The sequence below is a fragment of the Geotrypetes seraphini genome, chromosome 7, assembly GCF_902459505.1.
Source record: "Geotrypetes seraphini chromosome 7, aGeoSer1.1, whole genome shotgun sequence".
Taxonomy (NCBI): domain Eukaryota; kingdom Metazoa; phylum Chordata; class Amphibia; order Gymnophiona; family Dermophiidae; genus Geotrypetes; species Geotrypetes seraphini.
In genome coordinates this window covers 58882664-58901171 of record NC_047090.1, presented here as the reverse complement: position 1 = coordinate 58901171, position 18508 = coordinate 58882664, and the positions used below count along the sequence as shown (strand labels likewise).

Genomic DNA, 18508 nt, shown 5'->3' with positions numbered 1-18508 from the left:
GAAGCAATGAACAACATGAACAGGACTCAACACGATGTTCCAGGCCCAGGCACTACAGATATCAACAATGTGGATCGGTGAGAGATATGGGCTATTGACACCTGCTACACTTCTTATAACCCATCAACGGATGGGACATCGATGGGAAGAGCACCGCAGGCAAATCAAACTCAATGACTGAGATGGACATGTGACACTCTGCTCTCTAGACTAGCCCACAAGCAAGTTTCTTCCCTGTTCCTCTTCCTCCTTCCACTGTTATGATTCCCTTACTCCCCCTCCTACTGGTATTAACGATCCCCAAGGCACTGAATCCCATATCAACTCACCACTCACTCTTTAAACCCATTGCCTCTCCCCAGTGGCGTACCTAGGGTATGTGGCACCCGGGGCCCATCATTTTTTGACACCCCCCCCCCCCCCCATGTAAAAAAAATTTTTTTTTTTTTTTTTTTGCAATAACCATGAAATGGAATAAATGGTCAGAATAGAAACAGGCAGTGAAAATTTTCTTTTATTGAACCTCATATATGTAACCATTATTCCAAACATAACATAACATAAATTATGTCTAAATTGTCATGACATTAGAAGTACATATGGAGTAGTTGCAGGTGATGCTTGGGACAGTTCTGATTGTGTTAGTTCGGTTTTATGTGTTTTTTGAATAGAAGGGTTTTTATTTCTTTTTGAAGGTTTTGCAGTCTGTGGTTGATATCAATTGGTTGTAGAGTTGGGGGTTGAGTGTTGCAGCTCGAATGGCTAGGAGGTTGTCGAACAGTTTTTTTCTTTTGACGTTTTTGGTTGGAGGGTGTGTGAATGGTGCACAAGTTCTCCTATGTCTGTTTGAAGTGGATTGAATTATTTAGCTGAAGAAATTAGTTACCCCCCATTCCACACACATTAATTCTCTTCCATTTTTGTTCCCATTATAAAAAACACTGATAAGTTCCCAGAAAAAAAATACATTAAAATAAGAAGTGAAAACAAAGGCCCCTACAGATGAGAACATAACATAAGAATAGCCTAACTGGGTCAGACCAATGGTCCATCATGCCCAGTAGCCCATTCTCATGGTAGCCAATCCAGGACACTAATACCTGGTCAAAACCCAAAGAGTAGCAACATTCCATGCTACCGATCCAGGGCAAGCAGACACTTCCCCCATGTCTTAATAACAGATTATGGACTTTTCCTCCAGGAATTTGTCCAAATCTTTCTTAAAACCAGCTACACTATCTGCTTTTACCATAACTTCTGGCCACTTCATTTTTAAGTTTAGATCTTTCCTTTCAAACAGAGACCTTGCTAGATGTCAAATACAGCACAAGGTAACTTCACATGGACTTAGCTGTGCAGGAAATGTGAATCTCCTCATACACCCACCATATAGTGCAAAAATGTGCAAAGGTCTGTTTTTTTCTTTCGATCACTACATAGCCTAATGCCACACAAGCAGCGCTGTTACAAACATATTCTGTAGGTCAATGCTAAGGATAACAAAGTTTCCTTCCTTGGACCAGAAGGAGATAAACCACTGGAAGAGATCCCAAAACAACACCCAAAGACCCACTCAGTGTGTGAATCAGTTGAGTGGAGTGGACTAACTGGGGGGTGGAAATGGGCCCGGAGTTTGCTCAGCAGAATTTCCCAGACCACCTCTTCCTCTCAACACATTGACACGCTGCCACCATCACCACTAGGAACACCTCACTGGGTAGGCCAGCTATGCTATAAACTTTATAAAACACATTATTATATTTTCTTATAAAGCACATATTTTAACTGACCTCTCTGACATCCTCAGCCTTTCCATTCACAAAAATAGAAGGAAGAAAAGTTCCCATTTCCTGCTGTCTCATGTCCCCGGCCTATACAATATTTTTTTTCTGCAGACCCTTCAAAAGTCTGACCAAATCCTCGTTTCACTTGCATTATAAAGTACTGAGGATGCCATCTCTCCCGAATCCCAGGTCCTAAAGTCTAAGACAGTAGCGCAAACTAATGCTGCCAGATACAGGAAAAAAAAATTTTGATTCGATTCAGCCCTATTGAATTGGTTTTTCAATTCGATTTTCCTGCCCAGTTGGGTGATTTTTTTCAAAACTCCTGGTGGGTTTTATAGCTTTTTCACCCCCTTTGGCTTCTCCTAACCACACTGGCGCTGTGGTGTAAATAAAATAAAGAAACAAAAAGGACTTTTCCTCTTTCTGTTAAATCCTAGCTCACGTTTGCAGTCCAACACCAGCTCTGGCAGGATACACATTTCAAATCTGACATGTTATAATCACAAAACAGAAAATAAAATTAATTTTTCTACCTTTTGTTGTCTGGTTATATTTCAAATTTTGTTGGTCCAAGGCTCTGGTTTTCTTCTGATAACTTGCTTGCCAGGGTCTCCTTCTTTCTGCATGCTAACCATCCATCTGCCAACTCTGTCCTCCCTTTCCATTTCCCTTCCCTTCCCAGGAAGTCTGGTATCTTTCCTTTTTTTCATCTCCCTCCACAGATCCACCTTTTCTTAAATACCCTTTCATCCGGCATCTCTCCCTCCTTCCCCACCATCCCAGAGTCCACCATCTCTCCGTTTCTTTTCCTAATTACCCTCCTATCCAGTATCTCTATCCCTCCTCCACACCATCCCTTGTGTCCAATTTCTCTCCCTTTCTGTTCCTTCCCTCCCTAAATCCCATGGTCCATCATCTCTCTCCCTCTCCTCTATTTTCAGACCCATTATTTCTTCCCCCCCCCAAAGTTTGGCATATGCATGTCTCTTTGAACACCCCCTTCCCTCTGTGTACTTCTAAATCATGGTCCCCCCCCAAAGGCCTGTCCCCCTTAAAGGTCTGCCTGTCCCACCTTGAAGGCCTGTCCCTTCCCCTTGTAGGCCTGTCCCCCCCTTGAAGGCCTGCACCCCCCCCCGAAGGCCTGCACCCCCCCCCCCGAAGGCCTGCCTGCCTGCCTGTCACCCCCTCCCCCTTGAAAGCCTGCTTGCCTGCCCGCCCGCCCCACCCTGAAGGCCTGATGCCCCGACCCACCCCGAAGGACCGCTCGCCCCCCTGGCCTCCCCGCACTACCTATGAACAGCCGCAGCAGGATCGCGAAGTCAGCGTCAGCATCCCTGCGCTGCTTCCTGCGCCACGGTCCCGCCCCTCCTCTGACGTCAGAGGATGGGCGGGATCGCGGCGCAGGAAGCAGCGCAGGGATGCTGACGCTGACTTCGCGATCCTGCTGCGGCTGTTCATAGGTGGTGCGGGGAGGCCAGGGGGGCGAGCGGTCCTTCGGGGTGGGTCGGGGCATCAGGCCTTCAGGGTGGGGCGGGATCGCGGCGCAGGAAGCAGCGCAGGGATGCTGACGCTGACTTCGCGATCCTGCTGCGGGCTGCTTCACAGATGGTGCAGGAAGGTCAGTGGGGCGAGCGGTCCTTCGGGGGTGGCGGGGGACTGAACGGCAAGGCCGGGAACACCCCCTTAGGGCTGGTACCCGGGGCGGCCCGCCCCCCCGCCCCCCCTAGGTACGCCACTGCCTCTCCCTTCCTCTTATCATCTTCTCCTCTTCTCCACTCTCTAAAGATCCAACACTTTCTCCCTCTCATTCGATCATCCACTCTCTCCCTGCTTGAACCTCATCCACATCACAGCAGCAGGTGCCCCCTCACTTCTCCTACCCTCACCCATACCACCTTCACCTCCTCTAGCTCTCTGCCTGCAAGAGGTAAAAAATAAAACCCGTTTTATTATATATTTTTTTTTAAAGAAAAAAGAAAATATATGACAGCGGGAAGGCAACAAGGCAAAATTGAATGACATTCAAAAAAATACAACTTAGCTCCACGGAAGCCTAGGTCGGGCAGGAAGGCACTCTTGCAAATGTGGTGTGGTCATTCGTGAACTTTTTAAAATTCTTAATGTAGCAATACACTTTTTAAGCTGTCTGTACCAGGGCTCCAAGGATTACGTCACCCACATGTGAGAATATGCTGCCTGCTTGACTGGGATAATGGGTGTTTCCTGTCTTATAGGTTGAGGGTGCTGAAACCAGATAGATGCAGCCCTTCCTGGGGTCAGAATTGCAGGATCCTGGTACATCCTGAAACATCCTGACATATCCAGGAGTCTCACATCAATAGTGAGCAAACTAATGGAAACTCTAATCAAACGCCAATTGGATACGATCCTGAATGAGGAGAATCTACGGGATCTCCATCAACATGGATTTACTAAGGGGAGATCCTGCCAATTCAACCTGATCAGCTTCTTTGACTGGGTGACGGGGAAGCTGGATGTTGGGGAGTCCCTGGACATCGTATACCTGGACTTTAGCAAAGCATTTGATAGCGTACCACACCGCAGGTTGCTGAGCAAGATGAGTTCTATAGGATTGGGCGACACATTGACGAAATGGGTGGGGAACTGGCTTGGAGGTAGGCTTCAAAGGGTAGTGGTGAATGGCACCCCCTCTGAAATGACGGAGGTGATCAGTGGAGTGCCCCAAGGCTCGGTCTTGGGCCCGATCCTATTCAATATCTTCATAAGAGATTTGACAGAAGGGCTCCGAGGTAAAATAACATTATTCGCCGATGACGCCAAACTAAGCAATGTAGTGGGCAAAAGCACAACGGACAAAAACTCATTGCCCGACAACATGATGCACGATCTACTCCTACTGGAGCGCTGGTCTAGGACCTGGCAACTCAGTTTCAATGCCAAAAAATGCAAAGTTATGCACCTGGGTAGTCAAAATCCATGCAGGACTTATACCCTTAATGATGAGATCCTAACAAGAACGGTAGCAGAGCGGGACTTAGGGGTGATCGTCAGTGAGGACATAAAGGCTGCCAATCAAGTGGAGAAAGCTTCATCCAAGGCGAGACAAATCATGGGGTGCATAAACAGGGGTTTCGTCAGCCGTAAGCCGGAGGTCATTATGCCATTGTATAGATCCATGGTGAGGCCCCACCTGGAATACTGTGTGCAATTCTGGAGGCCGCATTATCGCAAGGATGTGCTGAGACTGGAGTCGGTCTAGAAAATGGCCACCAGGATGGTCTCGGGACTTAAGGATCTCCCGTACGAGGAACGGTTAGAAAAATTACAGCTATACTCGCTCGAGGAGCGCAGAGAGAGGGGAGACATGATCGAGACGTTCAAATATCTCACGGGCCGCATCGAGGCAGAGGAAGAGGTCTTCTTTTTCAAGGGTCCCTCAGCAACAAGAGGGCATCCGTGGAAAATCAGGGGCGGGAAACTGCGAGGTGACAACAGGAAGTTCTTTTTTACTGAAAGGGTAGTTGATCGCTGGAATAGTCTTCCACTTCAGGTGATTGAGGCCAGCTGCGTGCCTGATTTTAAGGCCAAATGGGATCGACACGTGGGATCTATTCACAAGGTAAAGGTAGGGGAGGGTCATTAGGGTGGGCAGACTGGATGGGCCGTGGCCCTTATCTGCCATCTATTTCTATGTTTCTATGTTTCTATCCTGTTCTTTTGATAGGGAAAGAGTGCATGGAATGGATGTTTTCTGCCTTGAGGATGTTTCTTGGTTGAGGGTGCTGAAACTAGATAGATGCAGCCCTTCCTGGGGTCAGAATTGCAGGATCCTGGTAGGTCCTGTGCTTTTGATAAAGAAGGAGTACAAAATGTGGATGTTTCCTGCCACTGTCCCCCACCCCTCTTCCTTCACTTTACTTTGTATGCTATTTATATTTCTTCTTTCTGGAACATATTGATTGTATTTTATGCCTCTTTCAGTCCCCCATAGGGATCTCAGTCCCTCCTTGGGGGCTGCAATCCAGTCGGGTTTTCAGAATTTCCTGAATGAATATGCATTGAAAGCAGTGCATGCACATAGATCTCATGCATATTCATTGGGGGAATCCTGAAAACCCGACTGGATTGCGGCCCTCAAGGAGGGACTTTGAGACCCCTGCCCCACAATCACTCCCTGCAGCAGCTTCCACTATTTAGCTCTGCAATTTGCACCAACTGTGTTGTCTGATTTTCTGTCATTCTGCAGGAAGTCCCCTCCCCTTTTGCTGACATCATTGTCTTCTGCCAAGCCCACCCACAGAATAGAACCGCATCATAGGGGGAGGGACTTTACAGAGAAATTCCCCACTGAAAGACAGCCTGTTGCTGTCATTTAAAAAATGAGCATTCCATTCTTAAGGTAGTCTGCCCTACATCCTGGAGATCCTGAGAATCCTGCAAATCCTGGTTTTACTATGTTCCTTTCTCTCCCTATGCTGAGACTAAAAGTGGCAAAACTTTTGCCCTGAGGTCTGTGCCACTTTTAGTCTCAGCATAGGGAGGGAAAAGCATTAGGATCCGTCAGAGCTAAAGTGTCATAGAGCAGTGGTTCCCAACCCTGTCCTGGAGGACCACCAGGCCAATCGGGTTTTCAGGCTAGCCCTAATGAATATGCATGGAGCAGATTTGCATGCCTGTCACTTCCATTATATGCAAATCTCTCTCATGCATATTCATTAGGGCTAGCCTGAAAACCCAATTGGCCTAGTGGTCCTCCAGGACAGGGTTGGGAACCACTGTCATAGAGGACTGTACCATAACCTATGAGCCATAACCTATGCTGACTCGCTGAGACTAAAAGTGGCACGGACCTTGGATTTTTAAGGACGTGCAGTTAAGATCCGCGAGGTCCGCGTTTTACCCCTTCCCCGTCTGCTCTTCTCGCGAGACTTGAAGTTTTCAGTTCTCGCCGGTGCCCTTTACCGGCTCGCTGCTGCGCCTGCGCAAGGGCGGAGCGTGGTTTGTGTAGTTTCACTGTGCTGGATTACAAAATGGCCGGAGGAACTAGCGAGACGTTTGCCGCTGTGCAAAGAGTCTAAGAAATGCCTTAAGTGTTTGTATGAGAAAGGCTCTGAGCGAGGTGGCTCAGGCAAACGCTAGCGACGCACCTGAAAAAGACATCATTTTGTTCTGTAAGCCCGCATATAAAGCGCGAGTGAGGAAGGCGAGTGGCTCGGTGGGGGCCAGGGCACAGGTAAGGTTCGCGGGCTGGCGTGAGGCCACTTGCCTGTCTTCTTCGGCTGCTTTACTTTGAATCTTGGAGAGAGCTGGAGGAGATGCTGAATGTACCGGGCTGCACTCGAGCCCAGTAAGGATGTCCGCAGCCTGGAAAGTGGCAGTTGGTCTGCCACTGACATAATACTAGGACACATAATATCCCGGGCGGTAGAAGAGGATGAGCTGGGGTTTCAGTGGAGCGCGCCCATAGGGCCAATTGATTTTTGAATCCCTCTTGCTTTAATTTTTGGAGATCTCGGTTCCAGTTAAGTCTCCTTGTCGGCGTGGCCCCGCAAGTAGGTTTGTGTGGATAGAAGGAAAAGTTGCTCCAAGAGTCCCTGCCAGATGTGTTTTAGGTCCAGGTTTTTGCAACTTGTATGAAATTGTCATATAAGCTAAACGGATAGGCAAGGTTGCTTAAAAGTTTTAAACTCTTTAAAACTATTTGCAGTGTTAACTTTCTTTGGGATTTTTTTTTTTCATTTACTAATCGTTTTTAGAGCGGCTGTTTATTATAAAGTCCTGAAATGAGCTCAGTTGGTTTATTATCAGTACATGCTTTACTTCTAGAACGGGCTGCTTCAGGGGCTTAAAGGTTGTTAAGTACACAGAATGATTAGTGAAATCAAAACCATAAATGAACCTTAATAAAATTGCAAAAATAACTAACATATAAGATAAAATTACAATACATATATCTAAAACTGTTGTCTAACATAAAATTAATAGTGATAACCGTGTTGAATATGTATAGAAAATATCTCTTTTATCACAGTACCTGCAGGATGTACTTAACAATCACCTTCATTTAATACAAATGTAATATTTGTTTTTAAAGTAAAGTGCTCAGACCATCAGCTTTCCTGCTAAATTAAAGAAAAGCACAAGCTAGTAAAGGGACCATCATTGCACTTACTGGTCCCAGTCCACCACAATGTACTATTGTAATAAATTCACTGTTGTTATACATTCAATTTCCACACATTACTTATCTTGTAATACGTCATCCTAGTGTGCTCATTTTCATTACAAACAGCCTGTGCTTGATTATATAACAATGTGTGCAACATAAAAAATAGGTATATGGTGAAGTTGAACTTGGCATCACAAGTTTGATGTCAAAAATAAAAAAATGGGAAGGGACAATGACTTGCCAGCTCCTTTAAAAATAATACAGTGGTGGTGTAGCAAATCAACAAACCCTCCTAAAAGACCACTCTTAAATACTAAGGGGGTGCTGTAAAGTTCTCAGCCCAGCCAAGAAGGGAATGACTTGGAGCCATGAAACTTACAAATTGTTCCATATATTCACCCCTAAGTTCAACACACTTGGCATGTAGTGTCTGAAGTTTCTGTAACCCTTCCCAAAAATACTCTATCTGGTCACTGAAGTACTGCTCTGCTGTTGCAGTCACATCTGAATTACTCAAATTGTTATCTTTTCCAAACTTTTTTAAGGTTTGGAAACAGAAAATACAGTAGAATCCCAGTTAACTTGTATTCAACTAACTGGCAACCCCCCCCCCCCCTTGTCTCCTGCACTCCTCAGAAACCTCCAAAGTCATGCACTCCTGACCCAACAACCCTCCTCCCTCCCTCCTCCTCCCTCTGAAGCAGCAGCGTTGGACACATATCTCCCTTCCTCCAGCTCCTGAAGCAGCAGTGTTGGACACATATCTCCTTCCAGCTCCTGAAGCAGCATAGAGACATGATAGATAAAAGGCCAAATGGCCCATCCAGATTGCCCATCTGCAGTAACCATTATCTCTTTCTCTCTCTAAGAGATCCCACATGCCTATCCTAGGCCCTCTTGAAATCAGACACAGGCTCGGTCTCCACCACCTCTTCCAGGAGACTGTTCCACACATCTACCACCTTTTCTGTAAAAAGGTTTTTCCTTAGATTACTCCTGAGCCTATCACTTCTTAACTTTATCCTATGCCTTCTCATTCCAGAGCTTCCTTTCAAATGAAGGAGACTCGACTCATGCGCATCTATGCTACATAGGTATTTAAACGTCTCTTTCATATCAACTCCCTCTCCCACCTTTTCTCCAAAGTATACATATTGAGGGGAGGAGCTTACCCAAGATGGTGGCATGAGCTCAGCAGGGAGATGCCGTCACGGTCTTCTCTGAAACTTTTCTTCCTTCAGCCTAATGGTGAAGAGAAAATCAAAGGTTCGGGTTTTCCTGGATGAATCAGCTGTTGGTCAGACCGAGCCGATGGATCTCTTTGTTGAGCGAAGCTCTCGAATAACATATCCGGAGGATCAAACTTTGTCTGGAGAGGGCGCGCAAGCTGAGACACACACAATCTCTTTTGAGGAAGCCACCCTATCCACTGATGAGCAGAGCCCGCCGACTCGCCCTGAGGTATTGGAGGAGCTGTTTTTGGCTGGACTGACTCGGGACGTCCTGCCAGCCCAACAGGACAGAATGGCTGTCCATGAAAGGAAGCAGGAGGAGCTTTCTTTAACATCAACACAGCCACCGGGGAGACTGGAACAAGTACAGGAAAATTTAACAATTTCTGCTGCAGCAAAAAGTACTTTGGTTTCTACTGCAGGGCCCAGAACTGAGGTTGACTCTTTGATTAGACCCAAGGTCTTTAGGTCTTTTAGGTCTGGAGGCAATATCCAGCTTACAAATCTCTTTGGGAAATCAAATTGAGCAACTTTTCTCAAAGTGTACCATGGTGTTATCAGAAAATTTGGAGCTTAAGACTAAAGTACTGAATTTGTAAATTAAAGTGGAAGATGCGGACACTAGGATAAAGACTCTGGAGGCCCAGGCTTTGACCTGGGTCAAAGATAGTGCAAGTTTGCACTTTTAACAAGAAATGGTGGCAAATTCTATTAGGAGAAGTAATCTCCAGGTTATTAATTTCCCAAAAATATTTTCAAAGATAAAAACAACAGACTGGATGTCCTGAAAGATGATTTTCTTTGCTTTTCACAATAAAAATACAAATAAGTCTGAATTAGTAATACACGTATGATTGTTCTGATGGACCCTACACGGTCCTTGTTTCGGTGAGACTGCCTTCCTCAGGGGTCCAGTTGATATAGGGTACAAAGATATATGAGCAAAACAATGTACATGTCTTTGAGCATAAAACCTGAAAATGGCTTGAAACAAGCAGAGTGGTGCATAAAATCGCAGTGAGAAATATTTCCGATAACTGCTTTAGTTATGTTTAAAAGAAGTTCTTAAGGTACCAGAGACCTCATATCCACCTATCTCCAAAATATATTATTTACCTAGATGCATTAAAGCTCAAAGTCCTAAGTAGCAGAATTCATCTGCTGATAGCTTGGACTTATCTAATTTCCTGGAGAAGTCGGATATGGAGGTCCAGACTACAGCCACATTAATTTGCTATAGACTTAGATAAGGAATGGATGCTTAAGTTGTTTTTTTTAAGTATAAAGATGTACCTTTTTTGTCTAACGTTATAAGAATGTATCCAAATTTATCTCATTCTACCCAAAAGAGAAGGAAACAATTTCTGATTGAGACCGAAGGTCATTCAGTTGGGAGCAACCTTTGTTTTGAGATATCCCCTGCAAGTATGTCGTCATGTTTAATGGAAATAGATGTCTTTTAAGAGCCGCAACAATTATATAAACTTATTTCCGCTAAAGTACAACCTATAGATGTATCCTGAGTTATAATACAGTATGTTAGCTCGAAAAGAAAGAAATGTTTGGGATCTGTATTGCCTCATCTTTAGTTTTCTTTTAAAATATTTGCTTTTGATAATATCAACTTAATTTCAGCTCTTTAATATATGGTGGACTAATTACAACCTGTATTTTTTTCTTTATTTTCCTGTCATATGCAATATTTTATATTTATCTTTTCCTTATACAGGCTATTTTTGCTTTGACTTTTAAAGATTGTCAATTGTTAAAATTATAAATAAAGAATAAAAAAAAACCCAAAAACCAAAACAACAAAGTATACATATTGAGATCTTTAAGTCTGTCCCCATACGCCTTATGACAAAGACCATTCACCATTTTAGTAGCTTTCCTCTGGACCGACTCCATCCTTTTAATATCTTTTTGAAGGTGTGGTCTCCAGAATTGTACACACTATTCTAAATGAGGTCTCATCAGAGTCTTATACAGGGGCATCAGTATCTCCTTTTTCCTACTGGCCATACCTCTTCCTATGCACCCTAGCATCATTCTATCTTTTGCCATCACCTTTTCAACCTGTTTGGCCATCTTAAGATCATCACATACAGTTGCACCCAAGTCCTACTCTTCTGTTGTGCATACAAGTTCTTCACCCTCTAAACTGTACCTTTTCTTCAGCTTTTTGCAGCCCAAAGTCATGACCTTTCATTTCTTAGCATTAAATTTTAGCTGCCAAATTTCAGACCATTCTTCAAGCTTCACTAGGTTTTTCTTCATGTTATTCACACCATCTGGGATGTCTACTCTTGCAGATTGTGGTATCATCCACAAAAAGGCAAATCTTACCTGAGAGCCCTTTAGCAATATTGCTTATGAAATTGTTAAAAAGAACAGGTCCAAGAACAGAACTTTGAGGCACACCACTGGTAACATCCCTTTCCTCAGAGCGATATCCATTGACCACTACCCTCTGTCGTCTTCCATTCAACCAATTCCTAATCCAGCCCATCACTTTGGGGCCCATCCCGAGAGCACTCAGTTTATTTATTAGACGTCTGTGTGGAACACTGTCAAAGGCTTTGCTAAAATCTAAATGCACCACATCTAGCGCACTCCCTCTACATTAATTGCTTACTATAGAGGTCAGACTTACCGGCCTGTAATTTCCTACTTCTTCCTTACTTCCATTTTGTGTAGAGGGACCACATCTGCCCTTCTCCAGTCTGGTACCACTCCCAATTCTAGAGAAGTATTGAAAAGGTCAGTCAGCGGAGCCTACCAAAAGTTCCCTAAGTTCCTTCAGCACCCACGGATGTACACCATCTGGCTCCATTGCTTTGTCTACCTTTAATTTAGTTAGCTCCTCATGAATACAACCCTCTGAAAACCGATCAGGGTATACCACTCCTTCATCCCTATTCGTGTTTGTCTTATGCAGTCCTGCTCCTGGCGCTTCAGCCGTGAACACAGAACAGAAATATTTGTTAAGCCATTCAGCCTTTTCTTTATCAGCTTCTACATACAGTATTTCTCCCCTTCACTTTTGAGTCGCACTTCTTCTATCACTGATGTATCTAAAAAATGCCTTCAGCTGTTTTTTTCTTCTATTTCTATCTTTGCTTTGTGACTATTCGACCAGCCTCTTAACTTTTCCAGATATTTTTGCCGGTCTTCCTCTTTCTGTGATCTTATGTAGTTTATGAAAGCAATCCTTACTTTCTCAGCTACTACTTTTGAGAACCAAAGTGGCCTTCTTTTCCTCTCACTTTTACTTACTTGCCTCACAGGAAGGTTTGTCACTCTTACAATAACTCCTTTCATTTTTTCCCACTGCGTTTCCACTCCTTCCCATCCAGACAACAATTCATTGATGTAATCCTCTATCCGAACAAAGTTAGTTTTGTTTTTAAGTCTAGAACCTTTACTTTTGTATAAGCCCTCAATATAACCTTCTTAATATTAAACCGTACCATGCAGTGTTCACTGGATGCCATATGATCACCTACTGTAACATCGGAAACATTTTCACTGTTTGTAAGCACTAAGTTCAGTATGACCCCGTCCAGTATGGATTACATTACCAATTGCTGAAACTCCATACTTCTAGAAGTCCCCACAATAGGTATATTCCAATCAACATCTGGCATGTTAAAATCACCTAATAGTAAAACTTTCCCTTTTTTAGATATATTTTGAATGTCTACTATTAAATCTGTCCACTTCCATCTGTGAAAGAGGCCTGTATATCGCACAGATATAAATATATTTACCATTCCCTCTTCCCAAATTGATCCACAGTACTTCTTCCTTGATCTGCAGATCCTGCAATTGTATGGCTTTAATATGATCTTTGATCACCAAACACAAGTGCAGAAGGATCATATAATACACAAACAAGCCCCTTCTACTAAAAAAAACAACACACTCCAGAGAATAAAGTGGAAGCAAATAATCAACTTTCTGTCAATGCAAAGGCTTTACAGACATCTAAGCCAACCAATGTGAAAGGTTACAAAGGAAAAAACCTCAGAGCTCCTCCCAGGCTTTTTCCTTTGTAACCTTTCACATTGGTTGGCTTAGATGTCTGTAAAGCCTTTGCATTGACAGAAAGTTGATTTATTTGCTTCCACTTTATTCTCTGTTTTCTCTGGAGTGTGTTTTTTTTTAGTAGAAGGGGGTTGTTTGTGTGTTTAATATGATCTTTAAGATAAAATACTACTCCCCTGTCTTTCCTGAACAGATTATAGCCCAGTATAACTACATGGTTCTCTTTGAACTACCTCTCCGTGATCGCCACTATATCCAACTCATCTTCTTCCATCACAGCTTCTAGATCCAGAATCTTGTTTCCCATACTTTGAGCATTCCAGACATTGCCCCCTTTTCCCATCCGTGTAGGAGGTATTCCGTGATTTACTTACCTGTGGGCTTATACTCACCTGTGGGCTTATGATCACCCTGCCCCATCACTTCTAATTTAAAGCTCTCTGCATTAGATTAGCCACCCTGCTACCAAAGACACTTCTCTTCTTTGATAGACACACACAATCTCTGCTCTACAGCCCTTGGAAAATCATCCCATGGTCCAGGAAGCCAAGATGCTCTCAACAACACCATCTACGTAGCCACATATTCATCTCCAAGTTGCAAGCTTCTCTGCCCTGGCCTTTTCCCTTGGCAGGGAGGATGGATGAGAATACCACCTGCATACCTAACTGCTTTCACCTTCTCTCCCAGAGCCACAAAGTCACTTTTGATACATTCGCAAAAGTACCTGGCAATATCGTTAGTGCCAATGTGGTTGAGCAGAATTGGATAATAGTCATCAGACTTGATGATTTTCGTCAAGCTCTCCGTAACATCTTGAATTTGGGCAGCATACCTCCTGGGACAGCATACCTCCCGGGACATCAAGTCTGGTTTGCAGATGGATGCTTCTGTAGCCCTCGGAAGGGAATCGCCAACCACCAGTATCTTATGCCTTCTAGTGGTCACAGATCCAGTAATTTTGGGGATTTCAAGCTTTGGTCCTTCCTCTCCCTGGGATTCTCTCATCTCTTCCACTTCCAGGGCAGCATATCGGTTTTCCAGTTTAAGGATGGGTAGAATCACAGTACTAGTCTTGCAGGGTTCTGTTATCTGAGTCCAGCCATCTTCTGTTAGCCCTGTGTCTATCCCTCGGAGACCATGAGCACTCCTGTGATGGGTCCGATAGACCCTTTTGTTCAACGAGCAACAGATACTTCAGTATCCGGTGCTGAAAGCTGCTTGAGATGCCAGGAAGCAGGAGCTACTGGGTTTTCTTCTGAGCCTGATGCCTCCTTAAGCCTGGATCTTAGAAACTCTTCTGTGCAGCCTTCAAAAACCAGCAATGTTTCTGCCCCACCCAGCATTTCTTCTCCCTAAGAGGTGTCAAATTTGCTGGGGGAGGTGATAATCAGCAGAGCAGGATTAGTTGAGAGCTCCCTGCAAGGGTCAGGAACTGAAGCTGTGCTGCAAAATAAGATATCTTTGACACCTGAGGCTATGGTGGTGGTGGTGGAAAAGTGAGTGTGTCTTATGGAGCGAATACACCTCCCCCCGCCCCAGGTATCTTTTTTTAATGGGCGGTGGTCCAGCGCAGTCTCCTTCTGGACGGCTGTTTTTCTCTTTGCAGAGCGGCGCACGACACAGGAGCGCGACCTTTGTGCTTCCTGCCTGGTGTTGCGCTGCTCCGTGATTGGCTGCCATCAGTGAATTGACGTCAGCCAATCATGGAATACTTTGGGACCAGTCAGGAAGCACAAAAGTCACGCTCTTGCGTTGTGCACCACTCTGCAAGGAGAAAGGCAGCCATCCAGTAGGAGACCACACTGGATCACCACCTGTTAAAAAAAAGTGCATTGGGGCAGGGGAAGGTGTATTCACGGCTGCTGCTTCCCAGCACCAGACTTGTATGTGCAAGCTGTGGGCTTTCCAGCACCAGACCACCACCAGACGCACCTATGTGTAGAGGAGGAAGAACCAAGATTTTTTTCCTTGGTTTTTCTTCCTCCATAGGGGGTTGCGTCCTATGGTTGGTTGCATCCTATAGAACGAAAAATATAGTAATTTTCTGATCCATCCTCTCTGTATAGTGGACTTTAGCTTAAACTCATAATGTTTCATTTACTTTTGACTTGATTGCATCTAATATAATAAAATGATAGGTCGCGCATGCGCACTAAAAACGTGTTCCCTGATCCATTGCGAAAATACGAGTGCGCATGCGCGCCCCTGGCTCTCACTGTGCACTATGCTAAAGCTGCTGCCACGGCTCCTCTCTCGAACTGCAGCAGGATCGAGAGAGGAGCTGCGGCGGGGGCTTTCAGGACAGAATATGATTACCATGTTTCTTTAGGCAGCCCCGGTTGTTTACTTGGATTCAATGTCAGCATTAGGGTTCGCCGACCGCCAGCCGTCAGCCGTGAGAGCCGGGTGAGGAAGGCCGCCGCAGCCTCGCGGCTAGGTAGGGGGACAACAATCGCGCTTATGCTCAAGCCGCCGCCACGACTCCTCTCTCGAACCGCCCCAGGATCGAGAGAGGAGCTGCGGCGGGGGCTTGAGCATAAGCACCATTGTTGTCCCCCTACCTAGCCACGAGCCTGCGGCGGCCTTCCTCACCCGGCTCTCACGGCTGGCGGCCGGCGAACCCTAATGCTGACATTGAATCCAAGTAAACAACCGGGGCTGCCTAAAGAAACAAAGTTTCACGGTGCTTGGCCCGCCAAACAATTCCTGCCATTGCCGAAATTTGCCCCACTGTTCCTTCCCTTCTTCCATCAGGTACAGTTCAGCTCTGCCTATGTTAAAAGGAGCTGCTTTGAAATTGGAGCCCTGCCGCCACCGTAACACATTCCCTCTGCCGCGGTCCCATATGTCAGAGAAGGGGCGGGACCAAGGCAGAGGGGAAAGTGCTACGGCAGTGGCAGGCCTCCGATTTCTACGCGGCTCTTTTTAACATTGGTGGAGCTGCACTGCACCTGATGGAGGGAGGGAAGGAAAGGTGGTTGTGCGCTGTTGAGCCCCTCTTTGCTCTCAGAACCTCTCCTAACTGCTCCCTCCTGTCTCAGACCACTGGGGGGAGGTGCCTGTCTTCAGCTGCAGGGATGGAGGGAGGGAAGAAGAAAGATGGGGCCCTGGCAAGCGAGTTATCAAAAGCCAACCATAGCCTGGGACCCCTACATGGTATGAATAATGACCAGACAACAAAAGGTAAGAAAAATAATTTTATTTTCTGTTTTATGATTACAATATGTCAAATTTGAAATGTGTCTTGAGGGAGGCTGCCGCGGCGGCTTTGGACAGAGGGGTACCATTTTCGTGGGAGCTGGCCTTCGGAGAGGCTTGGGACGCGGGGACGGATGCGGGAGGGGCTGCCGCTGCGAAGGGCTTTGGTGGGGGAGCCAGCCAGTCCGCGAGTGTGGGGGCCGTTGTAAGCACGGATTGGTCAAGGAGCCGCCGCTGCCGAGGCTTTGAAATTGCTCTCCCACCGTCACTCCCTCCCACCCCGGCTCTGCCTCTGCCCAGGTTCAAAAGCAGGAAAGGCGGTCATCTAGCACCCGTTAATCTAACGGGCTTAAACACTAGTTGTAATATATTTTCCTTAGCAACAGCAGCAGATGAATCCAGAGACCAATGGGATAGCACACATCTACAAGCAGGTGGAGATAGAGAAACTGATTAACAGGTGGTCCTATTGGCTGGCACGCCTCCTGCATCTTCAGTATGCTGTATCTCCCAGCAGGTGATGGTCGCTATTCAACTAGCTCCTTAATTCTGGCTGTGACTGGAAAATTATTTTTTCCTGTTGAGGTTTCTCTTCAGTGAGACTGCCATTCTATTTCTCCTATTGAGGTTTCTCTTCAGTGAGATGGCAATTTTATTTCTCCTGGTGAGATTTCTCTTCAGTGAGACTGGGGTGTCTGGCTGAACGGTGCCGACTTTAGGGGTTACACCTGGGCCCCCCAGGTCCCCTGCCTCACCCTCCCTCCACACCTGGGCCCCCCCAGGTCCCTGCCTCACCCTCCCTTCAATGATAGAGGGTCTGATTGGGTCTCAATTTTTCTTCTTTCCCTTCACTATAAAAAAAACAGAAAAAAAGAGAGACCACAGTGACCCCCTTTGTTATACCAACATTTTTTTAGATTTATCCTTATGCAGATGGTCCTGACCTTCTTTACTGTACTGTTTTGCTCTGATTGTACCTTTTTTTTTGCTCTGATTACTCCATCTTTCACCGATTGTACCATTTTCTCTGGCACCTAGTTTCTCTGATTGTACCATTGTAACCTTTCGCTGATTGTCCAGCCCTTCTTCACTGTAAACCGCCTCGAACTACTATGGCTTTGGCGGTATATAAGAAATAAATTATTATTATTATTATTAAACAGTTCTGCCCTCATAGTGCTGAGCAACCGGCATCTCCTGGCACTATCAACAAAGTTGTGAGTATATTTTTTTTTTTTGGACTTCTTTTCTGGTTTCTGGTTGTGGTGGAGCTGCGGGTTTGGTGTGTGTCTACAGAAGAAATGTTTTTTATCAAACACTATATTTTGTAGAGTTGTGGAAATGGTTTAGTGACTGACAAGTAAATTTACATTTGTATGAAGTTTATTCAGTAAAGGGCTTTGGGTGTATGGATAGAGCTCCATTGACGGAACTAGTGCCTTTCCGTGTGTTGTAGGCGCGCGCTTGTTTTCTTACTTTGGCAGCAGCGCCACAGCGGTAGTGGGATATCGCCCCGAGGCGGACTCTGCTTGGCAGTTCCCGCGACTGGGTGGAGGTAAATATTTGGACGGCTCAGAGTGTGTTCTTCACATAGCCGGTTCCTGACTGAGCGCAAGAGGCATGCACTTGTTTTCCTGAGTTGAGAACGAAGCAACATTCATTTATTTCTCTCCAATGTTCATTTTAAGCATTTTATACCATGACAGTGGAAAAAAAAAATTTTTAATGGTTGGCTCTGGGTAGGTTTTTAATGCATTTTTGATAGCCAGCTCATTTCGGCATGAAACAGGCACACGCTTGAGTCTCCGGCGCTAGCAGGAATATCGCAGCATTCACGGAGTTTATTTTGCAGCTGACTTAGGTCACTATTCTGCGGCTTCCCTGTTTTCGGGATTCTACTTGTCAGAAGCGTTTCAACAGCTTTTGCCACTGTTGCAGTGATATATCATGTGTGTGTGTTTCCCCACTCTGCTTGAAAAGACTTAACTACTTTAATTACGACTGTACTGTTATGCCTCACGGTGCTTAAGAAAGATATTCTGGCCTGTGCTCAGCTGTCCAATCTCAGTTTTTTGCTGTTATGGGTCAGG

General features: G+C 45.3%; 1 protein-coding gene across 2 annotated transcripts in view; it reads left to right on the top strand.

Annotated features, from left to right (window-relative positions):
* The first annotated feature begins 6739 nt into the window (after positions 1 to 6739).
* The window catches only part of NUP50 (nucleoporin 50), a 220834-nt gene continuing 209065 nt past the window's right edge, over positions 6740 to 18508 (top strand). The window contains exon 1 of one of the 2 annotated variants that reach the window (XM_033951872.1): positions 6740 to 7002. In XM_033951872.1, coding sequence (XP_033807763.1) covers positions 6868 to 7002 — 135 coding nt within the window. In that variant the 5' untranslated portion in view covers positions 6740 to 6867. The remainder of the gene's footprint in view (positions 7003 to 18508) is intronic. The other variant, XM_033951873.1, reaches the window with a different exon arrangement.